Source organism: Equus asinus, chromosome 1 (assembly GCF_041296235.1).
Source record: "Equus asinus isolate D_3611 breed Donkey chromosome 1, EquAss-T2T_v2, whole genome shotgun sequence".
Taxonomy (NCBI): domain Eukaryota; kingdom Metazoa; phylum Chordata; class Mammalia; order Perissodactyla; family Equidae; genus Equus; species Equus asinus.
In genome coordinates this window covers 142,027,248-142,045,395 of record NC_091790.1, presented here as the reverse complement: position 1 = coordinate 142,045,395, position 18,148 = coordinate 142,027,248, and the positions used below count along the sequence as shown (strand labels likewise).

At 37.4% G+C, this 18,148-nt stretch overlaps 1 protein-coding gene across 2 annotated transcripts in view; it reads right to left on the bottom strand.

The window, feature by feature from the left end:
• Positions 1–10,267: 10,267 nt before the first annotated feature.
• NXPH1 (neurexophilin 1) overlaps positions 10,268–18,148 on the bottom strand; it is a 279,193-nt gene continuing 271,312 nt past the window's right edge. For both annotated transcript variants that reach the window (XM_014854403.3, XM_070509154.1), the window contains exon 3: positions 10,268–12,204. In XM_014854403.3, the coding sequence (XP_014709889.1) occupies positions 11,443–12,204 (762 nt within the window). In that variant the 3' untranslated portion in view covers positions 10,268–11,442. The remainder of the gene's footprint in view (positions 12,205–18,148) is intronic.

Sequence of the window (18,148 nt, the reverse complement as noted above, 5' to 3'; positions counted from 1 at the left end):
ATGGCAAGGACTTTGTCAGTATTGTTCACTGCTATACCTTAGAACAAATACCAGTGCATTACACATAATAGGCATTCCACGAATATGTGTCAAACGAAAAAGCAAATACTCGAGAGAAAAGTTACGCAGATGGCTCAGTACTACTCCCTCTTAGCCTCCTTCATGTCCCACCCCAGAGGCCCAGGAGGCACCACTTTGGAAATTTAGGGATTCTTGGAACATACTTGCAAACCATGACTCTAGTCTAGAAACACTATTGTACAAATATTCAAGTAGGAGCTCCCAGGGAGTGGGGAAAGTGTAATTGGAGTGTGGTGGAAGTAGTGTTCGACTTGAAACCTGATGAGTTAGGTTGAGCCCTATTCCCACTGCAGGGCATTTCCCTTGGCAGGGTCTTATAAGAGTTCCTAAAAACTGAGTTCCTTTCAGTGTGTCAGTGTTTGGAATTAAGTTCTACATTTATCCATAAACTGTAAAAATGTGACTGAAAAGGGAGGAAAAAAGAATGATTGAAGGTGTGAGTTGAAAACATTATTTACCATCTATCTATCTCCTTCATATCTCTCTAATTATCCCTTTAATTCAAAACTAGTACTTATGATGTTATTTAAGGCAATAAAAAATTAATGATTTATATTGGGTGGAAAGTATCATAAGGTCACACAATCCTCTCTGCATTTTAATAAATTATTTTGTCCTTCAATATAGATTTCTCTATATTAAAATTCCTCTGTTTCAGAATCACTGTGCCAGCATTGCATCTTCCACAAAACAGATATCAAGAAGTTCTATCAAATGAATGAAATAATATCTGGCAGATGTTACTTTCAAGTCACATAGTCAATTGTGGAATAAATGTAATTTTACCTTTCTATAACTTAATTTTTATCTTAAGCCCAAATTCTACCATATGGAGGACACTAAACTCTCAGCCTATTAAGGCCAATTTCTGTCCATCTAGGGGTTCTCCCAACCTGTCCCCTAGGTTGCAAAAGAACATTCATGGAGCATATATAACGCCATAGTGTTGGCAAGAGATGGCACCTGATTCTCATTCGTCATCAGCCCACGCTGGCCTCCCCAGAGATACAGATCTCATCTGGGCTCCAGTAGTCAGGTCTGGTAGATTGCTCCTGCATACTCCTGTCCCAACCTCAAGGCCTCCTGGGTACACTGGGCTCTGTCAAGTTTATGCCACTCTGGGATACAAAAGAAAATTTTCTGCTGTTCTCATGACACTTTTTATACCCCTTTCCCGACAGCCTAGATACTCTGTACAGCCATCTCAACTCCGCTGCAAGGCTTCTTGTTTCACCAGATTCCATCCCAAAGCAAGTATCTTCTGCTCTCAAATCCCCAAGGCCCCAGAGCACAAGCCTCTTTCCCAGAGACAGGCTGGCATTCATAGTCTTGCCTCCACTAGTGAATTCCTCTTCTTCATAGTGTGAATAAGGAGCACCTGCTCTGAGTGGAGGTAATGAGAGAGGAGGGACTGGTTTGATCTGATCATAACTTATTCCAACTCTACTAGATGTGATGTAGAATTTGTGCCCTTATGCTCCAAAGCCTCCCTTTTGATATACGTAACTCAAGCTAAAAGAAACAAAGCAACAAAGAAACATTTTTTGGTCAAACTCACTAGGTCTGCTACATTTTCAAAAACAAATTTGCAGGAGCAGCAGAGGCCTGAATATGAAAAGCTGTATTTGCCTAATTCGAGGAAAACCCACACGTTCCAAAGAGGGAAATGTCTGTGTGAAGGGGTTGGGAGCATGTTCTTCAAAATGTCCTGCGTGAATAATACCTGACTGAAAAAAAGAAAGAAAAAAAAATCTGTGAATTAAAGAAAATGAAGAATGACATTTGTAAACTCAACTAATCCCTTAGTTTTTATAATTTATGTAAAGTAAAATATTATAAATGTTTCAGACTTGAACACAATGTCGCTTTAATGATAAATGCAATTTTCCCTAAAATTTAGGGAAAAATGAAAAGGTGGAGATCAGGCATAGCTAACAATGAAAGGAGAGCTCATAAATTCTTTGTAACATGACAGAATTTGGCCAGGATTCTAGTTAAACCAATGGAGTATAACTTGCCTTCACACATATAATTTCTCTTAAAGAATGGTAATTTTGAACACAAGCAAAGCATGAGTAAGAGAAAAAACTGGAACAAATGTAAGTATCACAATGATAGTCGGAGGGATACAACAGGAGAAACCATTAAGAGTACTCCAATCCCTGTTTTGTGTGTAGAGCCTGGTCTCTAAAAAACATGAAGAAGTAAAGCCCGAAAATCATTACAATTTTTTGGTGTGTTTGTTTTAAGAATAAGACGTGGCAAAAGAATAATGAAGCATGTCAGAAAAGAGGATTGAGCCATCTTTCTGAATCTCTCCATCCATTTAAGCTTTATGCAGAAAATGCCATCATGTGTGTTTGTTTTCCTTCTGTGAAAAAAACCAATTCAAAGTCTGTAGGAGAAGGGCAGAAAGACACATTATGAAATGACATAAAAAGAGCCGACTAAAAACTGTATTAAAATTATTTGACTCATTTTTGAGGAATGAAGACACATTGCTGAAAGTTTCCTGAACATACAGTAGGATTTGCCCGAGACGAGATTCCTATGCAGAGAACGGGAATTCAAGATTGCATTATACTCTATTCATCCCTGACCTACAACTTTCATACTCATCAAACTCAAAAACACTTCTGGCCCCAAATCAAAATGATTTCACAAAAAGTGGTTTAGGAACAGCACCGGCTTCCACAGCAGTGGCTTGGAATGGGCAATCTGGGGCCGAGCTGGTTTCTGCCGAAGCAGGCACGAGGACTGAATGTGCCACAGGACTCTAAGAGGTCCTGAAAAAAATCAAAGAAAGAGCAAACAGCTGAAGAAAAACAAATGGATTAAATGGATTATTCATCTCTTTTCCATGTAATGATGCTATGCCTATGTTCACATTAAATATGCTACTTTTGCATATAAGTTTTTTCAATGCAACTTGAAAAATGAACAATTAGAGTAATAGAGAGGAGTAACAGTTTAAAAAGTCAGATTTTGGAGTCAAGGAGCTGGGATTTGACTCCTGGATATATCGCTTAAGAGCTGTGCTACTTCAGGCAATTTGCTTCCTGTCTCCAAGCATCAGACTCCTCATTGCAACAGGTGCCTAATAAGAGTACCTACCTCATAAAGCTGAGGTTCTTAAATGAGGGAACACATGGAAACTGCTTAGCACATGAAATGGTTCATCCTTAACTGTTCAATAACTATTAGCCATTATCAGGGATTTGTATCCCTTTGTCTTTTGGGTGAAGGAAGTAGTTAAGAGAGAATAACCACTGCTTACCTCTCTTTAAAAAGTTGGTGAGGAAATTCCAATTCAAATGGCAACACAGAAAGATCCTGAACTTGCTTCCCCCCACAGACACACCAAATCTATAGCTACATATGGAACAGTATCTTCTGAAAAAAACTAAAAACTAGCAGAGCCACTCCTTCACGTCGGGCAAAAGAGAGGGAAATACACTGAAGCAGGTAGAAAAGGCTAAGACACAATCTCATCATAAACCCCACCCTGGTGCAGAGATCCACAATCGGGAGGGAACACAAAACCTGGAGCTTCTATCTTAGAAGTGAAGGGTTCATACTCTACATTGAGCACCCCAACTTTTAAGATCTGCACCTGAGAGACAAGCCCCCAAAACATCTAGCTTTGAAAACCAACAGGGCCGATGGCCACGAGATCCGCTGGACTGTGGCGAGCTGAGGAATGGTTTTTAAAGTGCTTGTGTGCAGACTCGCCTGTGCAGGGCTCGGCACAGAAGCAGCCCTTCAAAAAACACCCAGGGTTTTCATGAAAGAGGCTAGCATTTGCCAAGTGTAAAGCATCAGACTGAGAGCCAGAGGCCTGCTGGGGTACTCTTTGCGGAGCGGGGCTGGTGGGCGCCATCTTCATACTCTCCCTCTGCCTCGCTAAAGCTTGCGGACACCATCTTTTTCTTTTTTATTCTGCTTGTTAACATTAAAAACAATCAGAGACCAGCCTTGAAAATTTCCTGAGCAGACAAAACTAGTTTAGTCATACAAACAAAGCTTAACTTAGCTTATTTTGCAAGACGAATTTGACCTGGGTCATTTCTTGTTTATGCCTCTAGAAATCATAAGCAAAACTTAAACTGTTTCCCAAAAGTGATATGAGATAACCACCAGTCAATTCCCTATCATTTAAGAAAATTTGAATATTATAACCAATCACTATGAAGAACAAACAGTCACTGCCTTCTCATTATATGAGCCGCTTTATAACAATATACCCCTGAGCCTCGTTCCATGTTTTGGTTTGAATGCTTACGGTTTGCAAACTGTGTTTTTGGTATGTGCATAATAAACTGTCGCTAATTACTGCTTTGATGATTCAATAGCTTTTCTTCTATTATTTCTGAACTTTTGACAATTCATGGCATCAGATGTGGGATCCAGTGAAGACCCTCCACAACCCCAGCAAGCTCGAGGCCAGTGAGCAAACAGATGCTGGTACCCACAGAGCCTACTGGGCTTGTTGCTTTCTCACCTACCCTGGAGTTTGAGGGTGTCTCTTGCATCCAAGCTCTGCTTTCTTTGTGTTTTGAGCTCTCCAATTTTATTGTACTTACCTGTATTTTGTTTGCTGAAATGTCTTGGTAAGTCACCCTATTCTGTGTTTTGGAACAGCTGCTAAGAAATAGGTCCCCTCATATTTAAGATGTCTTAGGGAATCTAAAGGCAAAGATGGGTGCCACTTGATCTAAAATTCTTTCTCCACTTCCCTCAAAAAACTCCTGTTCCCTATATGCATACCCACTCTGGACAGGATCTTGTGCCTTTTTGGAAAATGGGTAAACTGTTCAAGGAGATTCATAGGAAAGACTCTGAAAACTACAGGTTTGATAACTTTAAGATCACAACAACTGAACGAGGTAAGAATTTCTAAGCTCTAATGGAAAACTGATTGATTCATAAAGCTGCTAACCCAAGATGAAGCAAAACAAGAATTAATTACAGGAGACAGAATTAACTGATAAAGATGATTATAATTTTTATGACTTCATTTAAATCATTACTGGTTATTTAATGTTTTGTTTTCCAGATTTAAAGACTGAATCATGAAGAAATAGAAAATCTAACAGACTGATTACTGTTAAGGAGATTGAATCAGGAACCAAAAACCTCCCAAAAGACAAAAGTCCCGGACCAAACAGCTTCACTCATAAATTCTACCGAACATTCAAAGAAGAATTAATGCTAATCCTTCTCAAACTCTTCCAAATAATAGAAGAGGGGGAGACACTTCCAAACTCATTTTATGAGGCCAGCATTACCCTGATTCCAAAACCAGACAAGAACACCACAAGAAAAGAAAATTACAGGCCAATATCTCTGATGAATATTGATGCAAAAATCCTCAACAAAATATCAGCAGATCAAATTCTATAATACATTAAAAGGGTCATACCCCATGATCAAGTGGAATCTATTCCGAGTATGCAAGGATGGTTCAACACCCATAAATAAAATCAACGTGGTACACCACCTTAACAAAATGAAGGATAAAAAATCATATGACCATCGCAATAGAAGCAGAGAAAGCTTTTGACAAAATTCAACATCCATTTACGATAAAAACTCTCAACAAAATGTGTATAGAGAGAACTTACCACAACATAGTAAAGGACATATATGATGAGCCCATAGCTAATACCATACTCAATGGTGAAAAGCTGAAAGCTTTTCCTCTAAGATCAGGAAGAAGACAAGGATGTCCACTCTTGTCACTTTCATTAAAAGTAGTATTGAAAGTCTCAGTCTGAGCAATAAGGCAAAAAAAAAAAAGACATAAAAGACATTCAAATTGGAAAGGAAGAAGTAAAATTGTCACGATTTGCAGATGACATGATATTATATACAGAAAACTCTAAAGACTCCACCAAAAAAACTGTTGTAACTATTAAATTAATTCAATAAAGTTACAGGATACAAAATCAATTTACAGAAATCTGTTGTATTTCTATAGAACAAACAATCCTAAAGTTTGTGTGGAACCACAAAAGACTCCAAAAACCCAAAGCAATCTTGAGAAAGAAGAACAAAGCTGGAGGCATCACACATCCTGATATATGCACCCCTGTGTTCAGTGCAGCATTACTTACAGTAGCCAAAATATGCAAACAACCTGTGTCCGTTAATGGATGAACAGATAAAGAAAATGTGGTATATATACATATACAATGGAATTTTATTCAGCCATAAAAAAAGAATGAAATCTTGCCATTTGTGACAACATGGATGGAACTTGAAGGCATTCTAGTAAGTGAAATAAGTCAGAGAAAGACAAATACCATATGATCTCACTTGTATGTGGAATGTAAAATGCAAAAGCAAGCTCATAGATACAGAGAATAGATTGGTGGTCACCAGAGGTGGGGTGGGCATAACCGGTGAAGGGGATCAAAAGGTACAAACTTCTACTTATAAAATAAACAAGTCTTGGGGATATAATGTACAATGTGGTGACTGTAATTAATAATACTGCATTGCATATTTGAAAGTTGCTAAGAGAGTAGATTTTAAAAGTTCTCATCACAAGAAAAAAAGTTTTTTTAGCTATGTATGGAGATAGATGTTAACTAGACTTCTTGTAGTGATCTCTTCACAATATATACAAATATCGAATCATTATGTTGTACACCTGATATTAATATAATGTTATATATCAATTATACCTTAATTTAAAAAAAAGTTCATGAAATATTTTCAACTTGCTTAGGATATGTCACTTGACCATGCTTTGTACTAAAAACTTTTATAATATGCAAAAAGAAATTAATTGCAATAATAAAACTGGATTTCAGAAAATTTGCAAAGTGAATTTTGACAGTAACAAATGATAGTAGATATTTTACTTTTAAAAAATACTTATTTGACAATAGTGGCATTCTAACAACTTTCTTGCCTTATTTCTTTAAATAGTCACCATCTCAATGGCCAAGTTTACTCCTGTGTTTGAGTCAAGGAGTTTGACCATCAGAGAGCAGTTAACATTCTAGTTGTCTCTTTGGAGCCTTGACATAGGATTAGGAAACAGAAACCAGAGGCTGCTGGGTGAGGATGATGTGAACAGAGCTTTAGCCGTATGCCTAATTCACAGGTTAGAATTTGGGAGAATCAACACCCTGGCACTTCCAATGGCAACAACCATCGCAGTCAATGACAGAAGGTCTCAAATCCTTCTGCATTCATCACTTCTGGGACCTTTAAAGTCATCCTCCAATCCATCAGTGATAAAAGGCATATTCCTGCAAGTGCAGAATTATAAATATTAAAGTGCTTTTGATCAAACTTGGGACACTTGGACAACTACTCAGAAACTGTAGTCTCCTAATTTGAGGCTATTTCTCTAGACGTTGCTCACACAAACAAATTGAAATTAAAGCTCTCTCGTGGGATTTCTGTCCATTGCGTCCTGGTAAAACGAAAAGTAATCATAAATTTGTTACCTAAAAATATTTCTGATGGTATTGGATGTAAAACTCAATGATATATCACAATTTTAAATTAAGGAAGATTGTTTTCCTTATGCTCCTAACCCCTGAAATCATTCTTTGATATGCATGGGACTCCTGAGAAAAGCCTGACTTAGCAATCAGCTTTTGAGGATTCAGTGCTGGCTACCAAGCTACTCAGTTTTCCTCACCTACAAACTAGGTAAATAGTAATCATTTTTACGCAAATTAATGTTTTTAAATTCATTAAGTTTTTAATATATCTACTGATTTGCATTTAATTTAAATAGAGATGTAAAGATAAATAATAGAAAATAGATTGATAATTGAATAAATGTCAATAACTGTCTGAAACTGCCATATCAATCAAGTGTCTCAAAGGTTTATAAACACAACCATTTGAGTTTGCTTCAGGCTAAAACTTGACATTCAAAGTTGATGGTGGAGATGCAAATTGCTTTTGCAAAGAGCTGTTTCTATTGGTTAAGCTGCTTGTTACATGTAAATCAGTGCGGAAGAGGGAAAAGACAAACACTTTCTCAGGCTTCTCATGATTTCTTTTAATCTATTCTGTGCAAAAATATGGCTTACAGTTTATTGCTGAAGTGTGGGAACCTGAAGATTCCCAATCCACAGTCTTAAATCTAACAAGTATCTCCATTACTTGCAGAATAATCACTTCCGGAACTTCAGTGCTGTGCTGTTAACAGTTATACCCCTTCTACTCAGGCAGAGCAAGTCTCACAAGAGCCATGGACCCAAAAACTGCCCAACTGAAACCAAACCATGACAATTCATTGTTTTTATCATAAACAGATAAACCAGTAACTTGTATCATTTTTCTTCCATGAGGCAAAAAGTTGCAATAATCATTTCTCTTTAATAATTTCAACTTTACTAAAATATTTCTGGAAAGAACAATAGGTGATGACAAACCCATGTTTGCATCAGATGCTATCTATTTCCACCTTGAAGTTTTTTCTATATTTTAGCAAAAGTGTGAAATAATATTTAAGATTCTAGAGAAGGTAATCTCCTTAGTGCAGCTTAAAGTTTATTTTTTCCAAGTAGCAAATAATTTTCTAGCATAATTAAAACTTAAGTAACCAGTTTGCTGACGCAACAAGTTGCTCTAATAAAGCTTTTAATCTGAACCTTTGAACCTTCGTATACATCATCTTGCTTTTCCTACTTCCTTGCCTAAAACAGGAAGAGTATATTGGATACAAGTAAACTTTCTTTTGAGACAAAGTTCTATGTCCTCATGACTTTTCTGTATTACAGATGTAGGAGTTTGGGATAAGAGTGTACAGGCCCAGAAAAAGAGACCTAAAAGTTTGATTTTTAAAAATTGAAATCCTTGTTGGAAGTTTGCTACATTTTCTTTCCATTTTTCTTCTAAAGAAAAACAACAGAAAAATAAATTCAATTTGTTGAATATTAGTTATTTATGTTCTATATGTTTATAAAAATGTAGAAGTGACATTTCATGAGGAGGCTGGACAACAAGGCAGATGGGTTGAGATTAAAGCATATTTTTATCTCATCTTGAATTTTGGATTACAAAAAGACAGATTAGACCACATAAAGAAAGTCACAGTCCACTATCAAATGACCCTAAAAAAATGATTTTCCCCTTCTCACTTATTCCCCTTTTTGCTAAGAGCAAACTAATTCCTAAGTGACCACTTGGATAAATAAACCCAGAATAACAAGATTTATCCGTGGCAAATATGTCCCACAGCCAGAACAGAAGAAGCTATTATTGCCTATTGTGCCAAAGAGAGTCATTCTAACATTAGCTTCCAAATTCCATGCAAATTAATTAACACACTGATGTAAATGGTTGTCTAGATATATTGGAGGACTTTGAGAGATGGACATTTAACAGAATGATATGTCTTTCATTTGCAGTTGAAGGCAATCTTTAGCCAAGTCAATTAGTTCTCACTTTAGAACTCTGCGGTTTTGTTCCCTGTAGTCCTTCTATTATTTTCTATATGAAAACACACTTATCCCTATGCAGTATGAAGGGAAGATGAGAATGGGTTAGTGTTCTTAATTTGGCTTCTTTGGTTAACATTTAAGACTCTTCATATCTCAAACCCCGATTGGTGACTTTAAAAATGGATTACTTTGCATATTTCTTCTTCTGTTTATTTCCTGTGATTATGTACAGTAATTATTTTTAAAAAGAAAGTTTAATGTCCATAAATAATGCTATATAGATAAACTGATTCCATTTGGTATGGGTAAATTGAGCATCGAAGCCCTCCAATGCTATTATAATTTTCTCAGTTGAGTCATTACGGTAGGATCAGGAAAAGTCAGCCAAAATCTTCAGATATCTTGACTTTCTTTCAAAGAAAAAAAATTACCTTCCTCTCAATCCCCCTGTTAATTAGAGACTCTATACAGGAAAAAAACCAATTAGTTATAATTAATTTAGGAGACCTCAGTTATGTCCTTATGCTCACTGATTTCTGATATTCTTGAATAACTAGCATGACAGTAAACCAAAAATGTGTGCAATGCTGTATGCCACAACTGTTTCCCAGGCTTGAGGTTGAAACTCCTAAGTTCTTTTGACTGGGCAACTAATAGCAATTTAGATAGTTCTGTACGAATTTAGACACACGAAATGCAAAGCCATGACTGTATTCCAGCACATTCTTCTTGTCAGAACCATTTAAATCATCATCTTACACAAGTACATATTGAAACTCAACTTTAAGCATTTTATTTTTATGTACATTTTGTTTTGTCCAGAAATAAAATATCTAAATACAGACAGACTGTAATGTTGTATATGTATAGCTTTCAACGATACTTGAGCTGAATAAATGCTTTGTACATTGTTTTTTTTTTTTTATGGAGTTCACAGCTACGTTGATAGAATGGATTCCTCATATCTTTTTTTTCTTTTTTAACCAATAACAAGCAGAGAGACAAGTACAAGTTAATATTAATAAGCAGCTTGAATAACACTTGGTTAAACTATGTACAATACAAACCATTCATACAAATGAAGACTAGGGTATTGAGTTTGTTACAAGATGTGTAGTAAAGATAAGACAGACACTTATAACTTACATGGTGTCTGTCAGGCATTTCCCTTCTTACATAATGATCAGAACCTGTTTCAAGCAACCTTGGCTGGTCTTCACTTTGCACAAGTCCAGTGATTCGTGATGAAAGCTGTAATCCGATGTCTGCCCACATGTAAATTCCAAATGTTTGCTCATCTTTACTGAGAACAGGCTCCCTCCATAGAAAAAAGAGCCATCTTGTATCACCTTGAATGTGCCTACTGTATGCTGGAAAAAAGTTACTACACTTTGTTGTGTTCATAAAATAAAGAATACTGAGCTCTAAAGACACATTTTTTCCATTTTAACAAGCATATACTCCTACAGTAGTATTTACCAGTACAGCTACTCCAAGCAGTAGGAAATGCATGAGTGGGGATTATTGATTAGCATGTACTCAAGACTTTAAAAGAGATTTCCATTCACTGTCAAGTTAATCCTTTTGCTTGATGATAGTTTATCCTGAACCATTATGAGTCAGACAACGAAAGCCCTCTCGACAGGAATCATGACAGATGCAAGCTGAAATGTGTAGGAGTGTGTGTTTGTGTACATCTACGTGTGAGAGCATGTCTTCAAGTGTGACTTTAAAATCTGTGGTGATTTACAACTATACTGAGAGATGAAGCTGACTGGGCAGAAATTACATCAGATTGTTTTCCACTAGCGTATTTGCAGCCGGTTGACGAGAGCAGCAGCGTAGACACATTCCAGGCAACAGATGTGACCTTCTTCTTTGAGGTAACGGTCCTGTCATATGACCTTTAATTCCTCAGGCTTCAGTCTCATCCCCATGTTCATCCTCATCCCGAGGGGAAGTAAGGTGTGTCACTGTGGTAGTTGTAGTCAGGGCACACTTTCTGTACTAGTTTATAATCTGTACTATAAAAGGAAATGTAAATACAGATCACCTTAAAGGGCTTGGAGCAGAGCCAGGATACATGACTTTGGGTCTGCTCCTGGTAACAGGTTTTTGAAGGGTCATAGTTGCAGAGTGTGTTCTTGGTAGCCTTATCAACCTTTTCATATTCAATGCGACAGTTAAAGGACTTGGAATCTTTGGCATCAATCACGGTTTGTTGTGCCAAGTCGAATTCCACTATTTTCGTAGGGGGCACCAAGCTGACAGATACATTCCCTTGACCAGTGGAATTATGCCTGAAATAAACACTAAATGTCCCATTGCCATGATCTACAATTTTCCCAGTTATCAACAGGTTTAGCTTCACTGTTTTGATGTTGGAATGAAAATCACCCCATCCAAACATTTTCTTAAACTTGCCCGTCTTAACAATGGGCCTTCGCTTGGCCCTAGGCCGAGGCTCTTGAAGGTCTGTGGAGTTCCTCAGCCAGTCCCAGAGGTCTTGTTCAGAATAAGGTTCTGGAGTGTCATATCGCAGGTCTAAATCTGTATCATTTTCTTTGCCACGAAAAGTCTGTGACAGGAGTCGACTGATAGATAAGTCTTTGCTGCTTTCTGTCCATATGTGCTTTAGTGTGGATTTGCTGCTTCCTGATTTTAGAAGTTCTGACTTTCCACCGTTCGTTAAATTGGCACATGTGACCTGAAAATGGAACAGAAAAATGGCGTTTACATCTCTGTATCTGAGAACACCCAACACACAGATCTAAGCCTTTTCTCAGAGGCTCAGAATTAAATGATGACACTTCTTCTTAAAGTACCTTCAGCATCTGGCCAATCTTTATTAAGATGTGATAAAACACCACTTCAATTTTTATGTAATTGTGGGAGTGAGGAAATGTAGGCAGATATAAACCACTAAACATGACTGAAAAACTATGTAAAAACATTGACTTGGACGAGGAAATGGCTACGTGAATAAAGCAAATTGAATTCAAACATAAATCAAACTAAAGTAATTATTTTTAGAACCAAAATTCAAACACTTTTGAGGTAAAATTTTGCAAACCATTGTTATTTTTCTACTTCAAAATTACCATAAGCTTTAAAACCATATGATTCTCTGCAATATGTTGACCAACATCCTATTTAGTAGTCCATGCCACAATCATGTTAGAAAGCTTAGTTTTGCAAAGAGACTCTAGTATATTTTAACAGGTCAAACAAAATAACATGTTGATTATCACCTATTATAAGTAAGGGACATATTGCATAAGATGTAATTTTTTATCTTAAAGGGCTTAAAATGCAGCCTGGAAACAGGGACATAAATGAAACATCTAATACACAATGTCTTATAAATAATTGTCATTCTAGAGAAGCAAAACACGTGATCAATGACAGAGAGGTCACTTGAGGTCAGACTGTGACAGTCACATTCGGAAACTGCTCTCCTGGGGTCCCAGTCTTGCCTCTTTGAAAAGAATTAGATCCTCAACTGGACCAGGGATTCAGATGTACCATAAATATAATTGATTGATCAAACATCCAAATCTGTACTTGCTTAATTGTTAAGCATTGTCCTCATTGCAGCCCCTATATTTATGCCTTAGTATAAAAGAAATAAATATATATCCATAATGGCCCGATTGGCCTAAAGTTCTGTTCCTGACATGGAGGGCTCAAGGACAGAAGAGAACACAGCCAAGAACCCACAGGAACCAAACCAGCCATACAGACAAACCTCTTAAGATGTGGACTGACTGTTCTAGGGCAGGGCTACCACAGGGAGTCCTCAGCTGCCCACTAAAAAGCTAAGTTTCACAATAAACCTCTATTGCCAGGCCCTTTCAGAACCTGTTCTGAATCCTGCCTCAGACATGAGCCTGACTACCACTCAGCAGTCTCATTGGACCCTCTAGTCTCCTTCCAAACTATTCTCGAAGTGAGAGGTCAATCCTGGAGAGCTTTTATTCAGGTCCCCTAAGCACTAGAGATGCATTCTAGAGACCTCGCTATAGACATAGCTGTGAAGGCCTCTTGCTATGACACAATCCTGGCCTGAGAATAGCCTTTTTTTTGCCACTTGTTCTAGGAGGACTCTATCCCAATCCCTAGGGAGTAAGAGCACAAACTTTAGGGCCAGACTCCTTGGGATCTACTCTCAGCTCTGCCCCTTCCAAGCTGCATGCTCTTGGTCAAGTTATTTAACCTTCCTATGCCTCAGTTTCCTGAATCTATAAAGTGAAGATAATAATGGTACCTACTTCATAGCATTGCTGTAAGGACTGAGTAACCCAGGACATGTAAAGTCTTTAGAACAGTACGTGGTACATGGGAAGGGCTCAATTAAATTTAGCTGTTATTATGAATCCCAAGCCTATGTGTAAAGACAATTAGAAAAAGAAGTCCACCAAATGGTACAGACGTAAGTCTTTCCTGAGAGTAGCTTTGCTCTTGATTGTACAGCCAAGTACTTGGAACCCAACATGGTATGGGTTCCCCAAGAAGCATAGATGCAGGGGTTCCTGGTAATATAAGCTAGAACAAAGTCACTTAGATCTTGCAATCTTGCCTTTTAACAAAAGCCTACCAGCTGGCAAATAGTCTCTTCTCTGCCCAGTTCAAACTGGGACAACATGAATGGTGTGGGTCTATGCTCAGCTGGAAAAAAATACAGGCCAAAGCTGGTCTCTTCCCAATAATGTTGAACTTAAGAAACCCTGCAAGTTTAGCCCCACATAAATTCATTGCATCTAAAAGAAAATGAGGTTTTATCACGGGTTTATGTCCCATGACTGCACTCTGAAAAACCAAGACTAAAACACTGGATAGGCTAACACAAAAGCATGTCAACTATTTCAGGCTACTTGTCTGGTCCAGTTGCATTCCTGTGATCCCCGAGGTCACAGTGATACTTCATAGAAAGATCGTGAAGGCCATTTTTCACATGGGTTAATGAAACAGAGACAAAAGCTAACCAATAGAAAATCAGATCCTAAGGATGGGATGAGGCCCAGAAATGATGGACAGATTATGGTGGGAGTGGGGTCACATCTAAGGGAGCACAGACAAGCCTCATGTACACACTCACTCTTTAAACTCTCAAACATATCACCTAACAAAAATGAACAACCTCCCTTGTGTGGAATTGAAGATGGCTATCGGATGGGCCATTGTTGATTTGGGGGCAAATATTGGGAATTGAGAGAAGGTTGTTTGCTGCCACTTTCTTTAGTTCTAGGTACTCCCCTTTATTTCTGCTCAACCTTTGAATTGTTCTCTCTCCTCTTTCCTCTACACCCAAACTGTTTCCTCTTTACAGATTCTCTTCGTGCCAAAACATCATTCTAGAAATGGATCACACTCAAGCAGTATATGAATGATAGCAAAGTAGTTGCTTTATCAAGATTTGTGTTGTTTTATAACAAGGACTAAATAGTAAGTCTTAAAGGGATGAAATTGAGAGGGCAATATTCTTCAGGGAGGGGGATGATGCATAGAAATGTACGAGTTTTCTTAAGGGAAAAGCATGAAATTTCTCATTATCCTCACTGCCTGATAATAAAGCCAGTACTCTATGGGACAATTTTTACTCTAATATAAAAAGTGTAATCCTTTTGTACTTTGTAAGAGTTTCATAGTAGTTCTATTGTTAATATTATATCATTATAATTATAAAACTAATAGAAACAACTAAAGTTCTACTAATTCACAGAAGGAAGTACACTTCAACATATGCTACTTTTCTATAATATAGAGTAGCTATAAGAAAATTTAAGACAAACATTAATTGATAAGAGTAGTATAGATCTTTGGTTTTGGAGTTTATTTTGCATGTGTGTGTGTTTGTTTGTTTTGTTTCAATGAAATCTAATTGATTGGTCAAACATCCAAATCTGTACTTGCCTAATTAGATAAGCATTGTTCTTATTGCAGCCTCTATATTTATCCTTAGTATAAAAGACATAAATGCATAACGTATTCTCTGATTTTTAACTGGAATTGCATAGAAAGTTTCCCATTCTTTGGGTGGTAAGAAGAATAAATACAGGCATGCATTTGATATCAGCTTGGTACTTGTATCTCAGCATCAACACAGTTGATCAAGGAGAGGAGCTGTAATGAGATGCATCTATGGTGCACTGGCTCATGAAGCAGTAATGAGATTGTCCCAAAGAAGGAGGTAAAAGGGAATTAGAGTGCAATTTACCAGTGGCATATGGGGAATGACAGAAAAAAAACATGGAAATGGGAGCTATGATTTCAAGGAGGAATAACCAATCTATTCAAAAAGATGCTAAGACTCTGACAAGCAGACAAACCTCTGGTTTTCAGGTAGAATAGAAATTTTGTTTAAATTATACTCTGCACAGCTGTAGTGATTACAAGTGTGAGCTTGGGAGCCAGACTGCCCAAATCCCAATCCAGACTGTGATCTTTAACAGCTGGAGGATGTGGGCAAGTTGCTTAACTTGTTTAAGCTTCTGTTTTTCTCTTCTAGAGAAAAGGAGAATAATACCTACCTCCCTCACAAAGCTGTCATGAGAATTAAATAGGACATTCCACTTGAAGCACTAAGGACAGTACCTGGACCGTGGTGAGTGCTCAACGTTAGTATGACTAACTATCGTCGTCTTCAAATATTTTTAAGTCTGAATTTCACTGGGTAATACTTTATGCAAATGAATAACTTATCACAGGATTTGTGAGTAAAAAGTATTTTTATAAGAAAATCTCCCTTTTACATAACCAAAAACCTGAAGCAAACAATGTTTTTAAAAAGCACATACTTTTGAAAGTGCTGCTCTGATAGCCTAAAAAATACGGCAGGTCGAGTAGGTATCAGGTTAACAAAGGATGAACATAAGTTCATCTATTAAACTGCTCAACTACGAAATGCAATGAATTTATTTGCCCTCAATGGTATGATGTGAAAGGTTCCCAGTAGTGCCGACAGTCAAGAAACCTCTCTGGAACGTCTCAGTTTGGGTACAGAATCAAAGCAGCTTTCAGCTCTAATTGTCAACACTGTCTTGAATATTCCTATTCTCTCTTCCCTTCCCTTTCGCTTAGGTTAGGAGAGGACCAGGGCAGTGTCTAAAAGAGAATATCAATCATGGAAAACCAGGAAGGGTCCTTAGGAAAGTCCTCAGACCTGCCCAGTATAAACAACCCTATTTATTTAGTTTTATTAATTCAACAACTATATAGTGAGACTCTGCTAATATTAAGTTAAACATAGGAATAAAAAGATAATGAGATGTGGTTCTTGCTCTCAAGAAGTTCACAGTCTAATGGAGGAATCAGCTAAACAACTAACAGCATGATGTGATCAACACTATGTACGACATTCTTAGAGACATAGTCAAAGTTAAAAGGTAGAGAAGATGCAACAAAAGAGATGATCCTCAGATCTGGGAGGTCAAAGAGGTTTAGGAGTTCGACAGACAGAGAATAGGCCAAAGGAGCTCTTCTAAGCACAAGGAACATACTGTGCAGAAGCACAGAGCTGAGAAGGCATATGTCAAATGTAAGAATGGAAGATAGTTCCTTACTGCTGAATCTTAGGGATCACTGATAGGGAGGAGAAATAGAAGAACTTGCAAGAGGCTGATAGAATTTGAAGAAGGTAGGTGAATGTCAACTGTGAAGGTCCTGCTAAACCATTTACACTTAAACTTATAGATAATGGGTAATCACTAAATTTTGTTCTGTTTTGTTTTTAAGTAGGTCATCTTGGTTCTAGAAGAATCACTGACTGGACATTGAAGGGTGAATTGGTAGGGACAGATCCTGAAGGAAGAATGACTAGTTAAATAACTAATTGCAATACTTTATTTGAGAAAGTAAATGAGCCTGAACCAAGGCAATGCTAGAGAGAAAAAGTGGATATAAGAGATATTTCAACTTGATGATTTATTGCCTAACCAGGAACATGAAAAAGTTGAGAATCACTGAGTTTGCTTGCAACCATAAGGAATAAAGAAGTAACAAGTTAGCTAGAAAATAAAATTAAATCTCATAAGGACATTGGAGGTTGATGTTCCTACAAGTCATTCTGATGATGCTATTCAAAAAGAAAGTTGGTAGGATTGGTCTGAAGGTCCGGAGAAATGAAGGGGATGGTGATATTGATTTTGTGGTATGAGTAGACGGCACTGTGCACACAGAGCATGGTGATAGAGAAGAAGGCTGGGGACAACGTCTAAGAAATGCCAATTCTTTGAGGACAGGCAGAAGAGGAGCCAGGCTAGGTACAGACAAAAGGGGGTATTAGAAGGAAAATAATGTTGTAGAAACAAAGAGAAGAGGTGAGGAAGAAAAGCAGGCATGGGTAAGATTCAAATCCCAAGGAAAGTCTAATAGTACAAGCACTTAAAAAGAAGCCTCTTGACTTTTGAATTCCACCTTATTAAGTCTACTTTCCATAGTGGTGAAGAGATAATGCAAGATGAGAAAGAAGAGCAACCAGCTTAATATGTCTACTCCCAGATGCAATCAGGTATCATTGGCTTTTTCATTCTATCATATTCTTTGGCATCTTAAGAGCTTTTGTTTTTGAAACACATAAATATACATATAAAATTGAAATAGATTTTGAATGTTACTGAATAAGCAATATCATTGAAAAAGAAAACTTTATA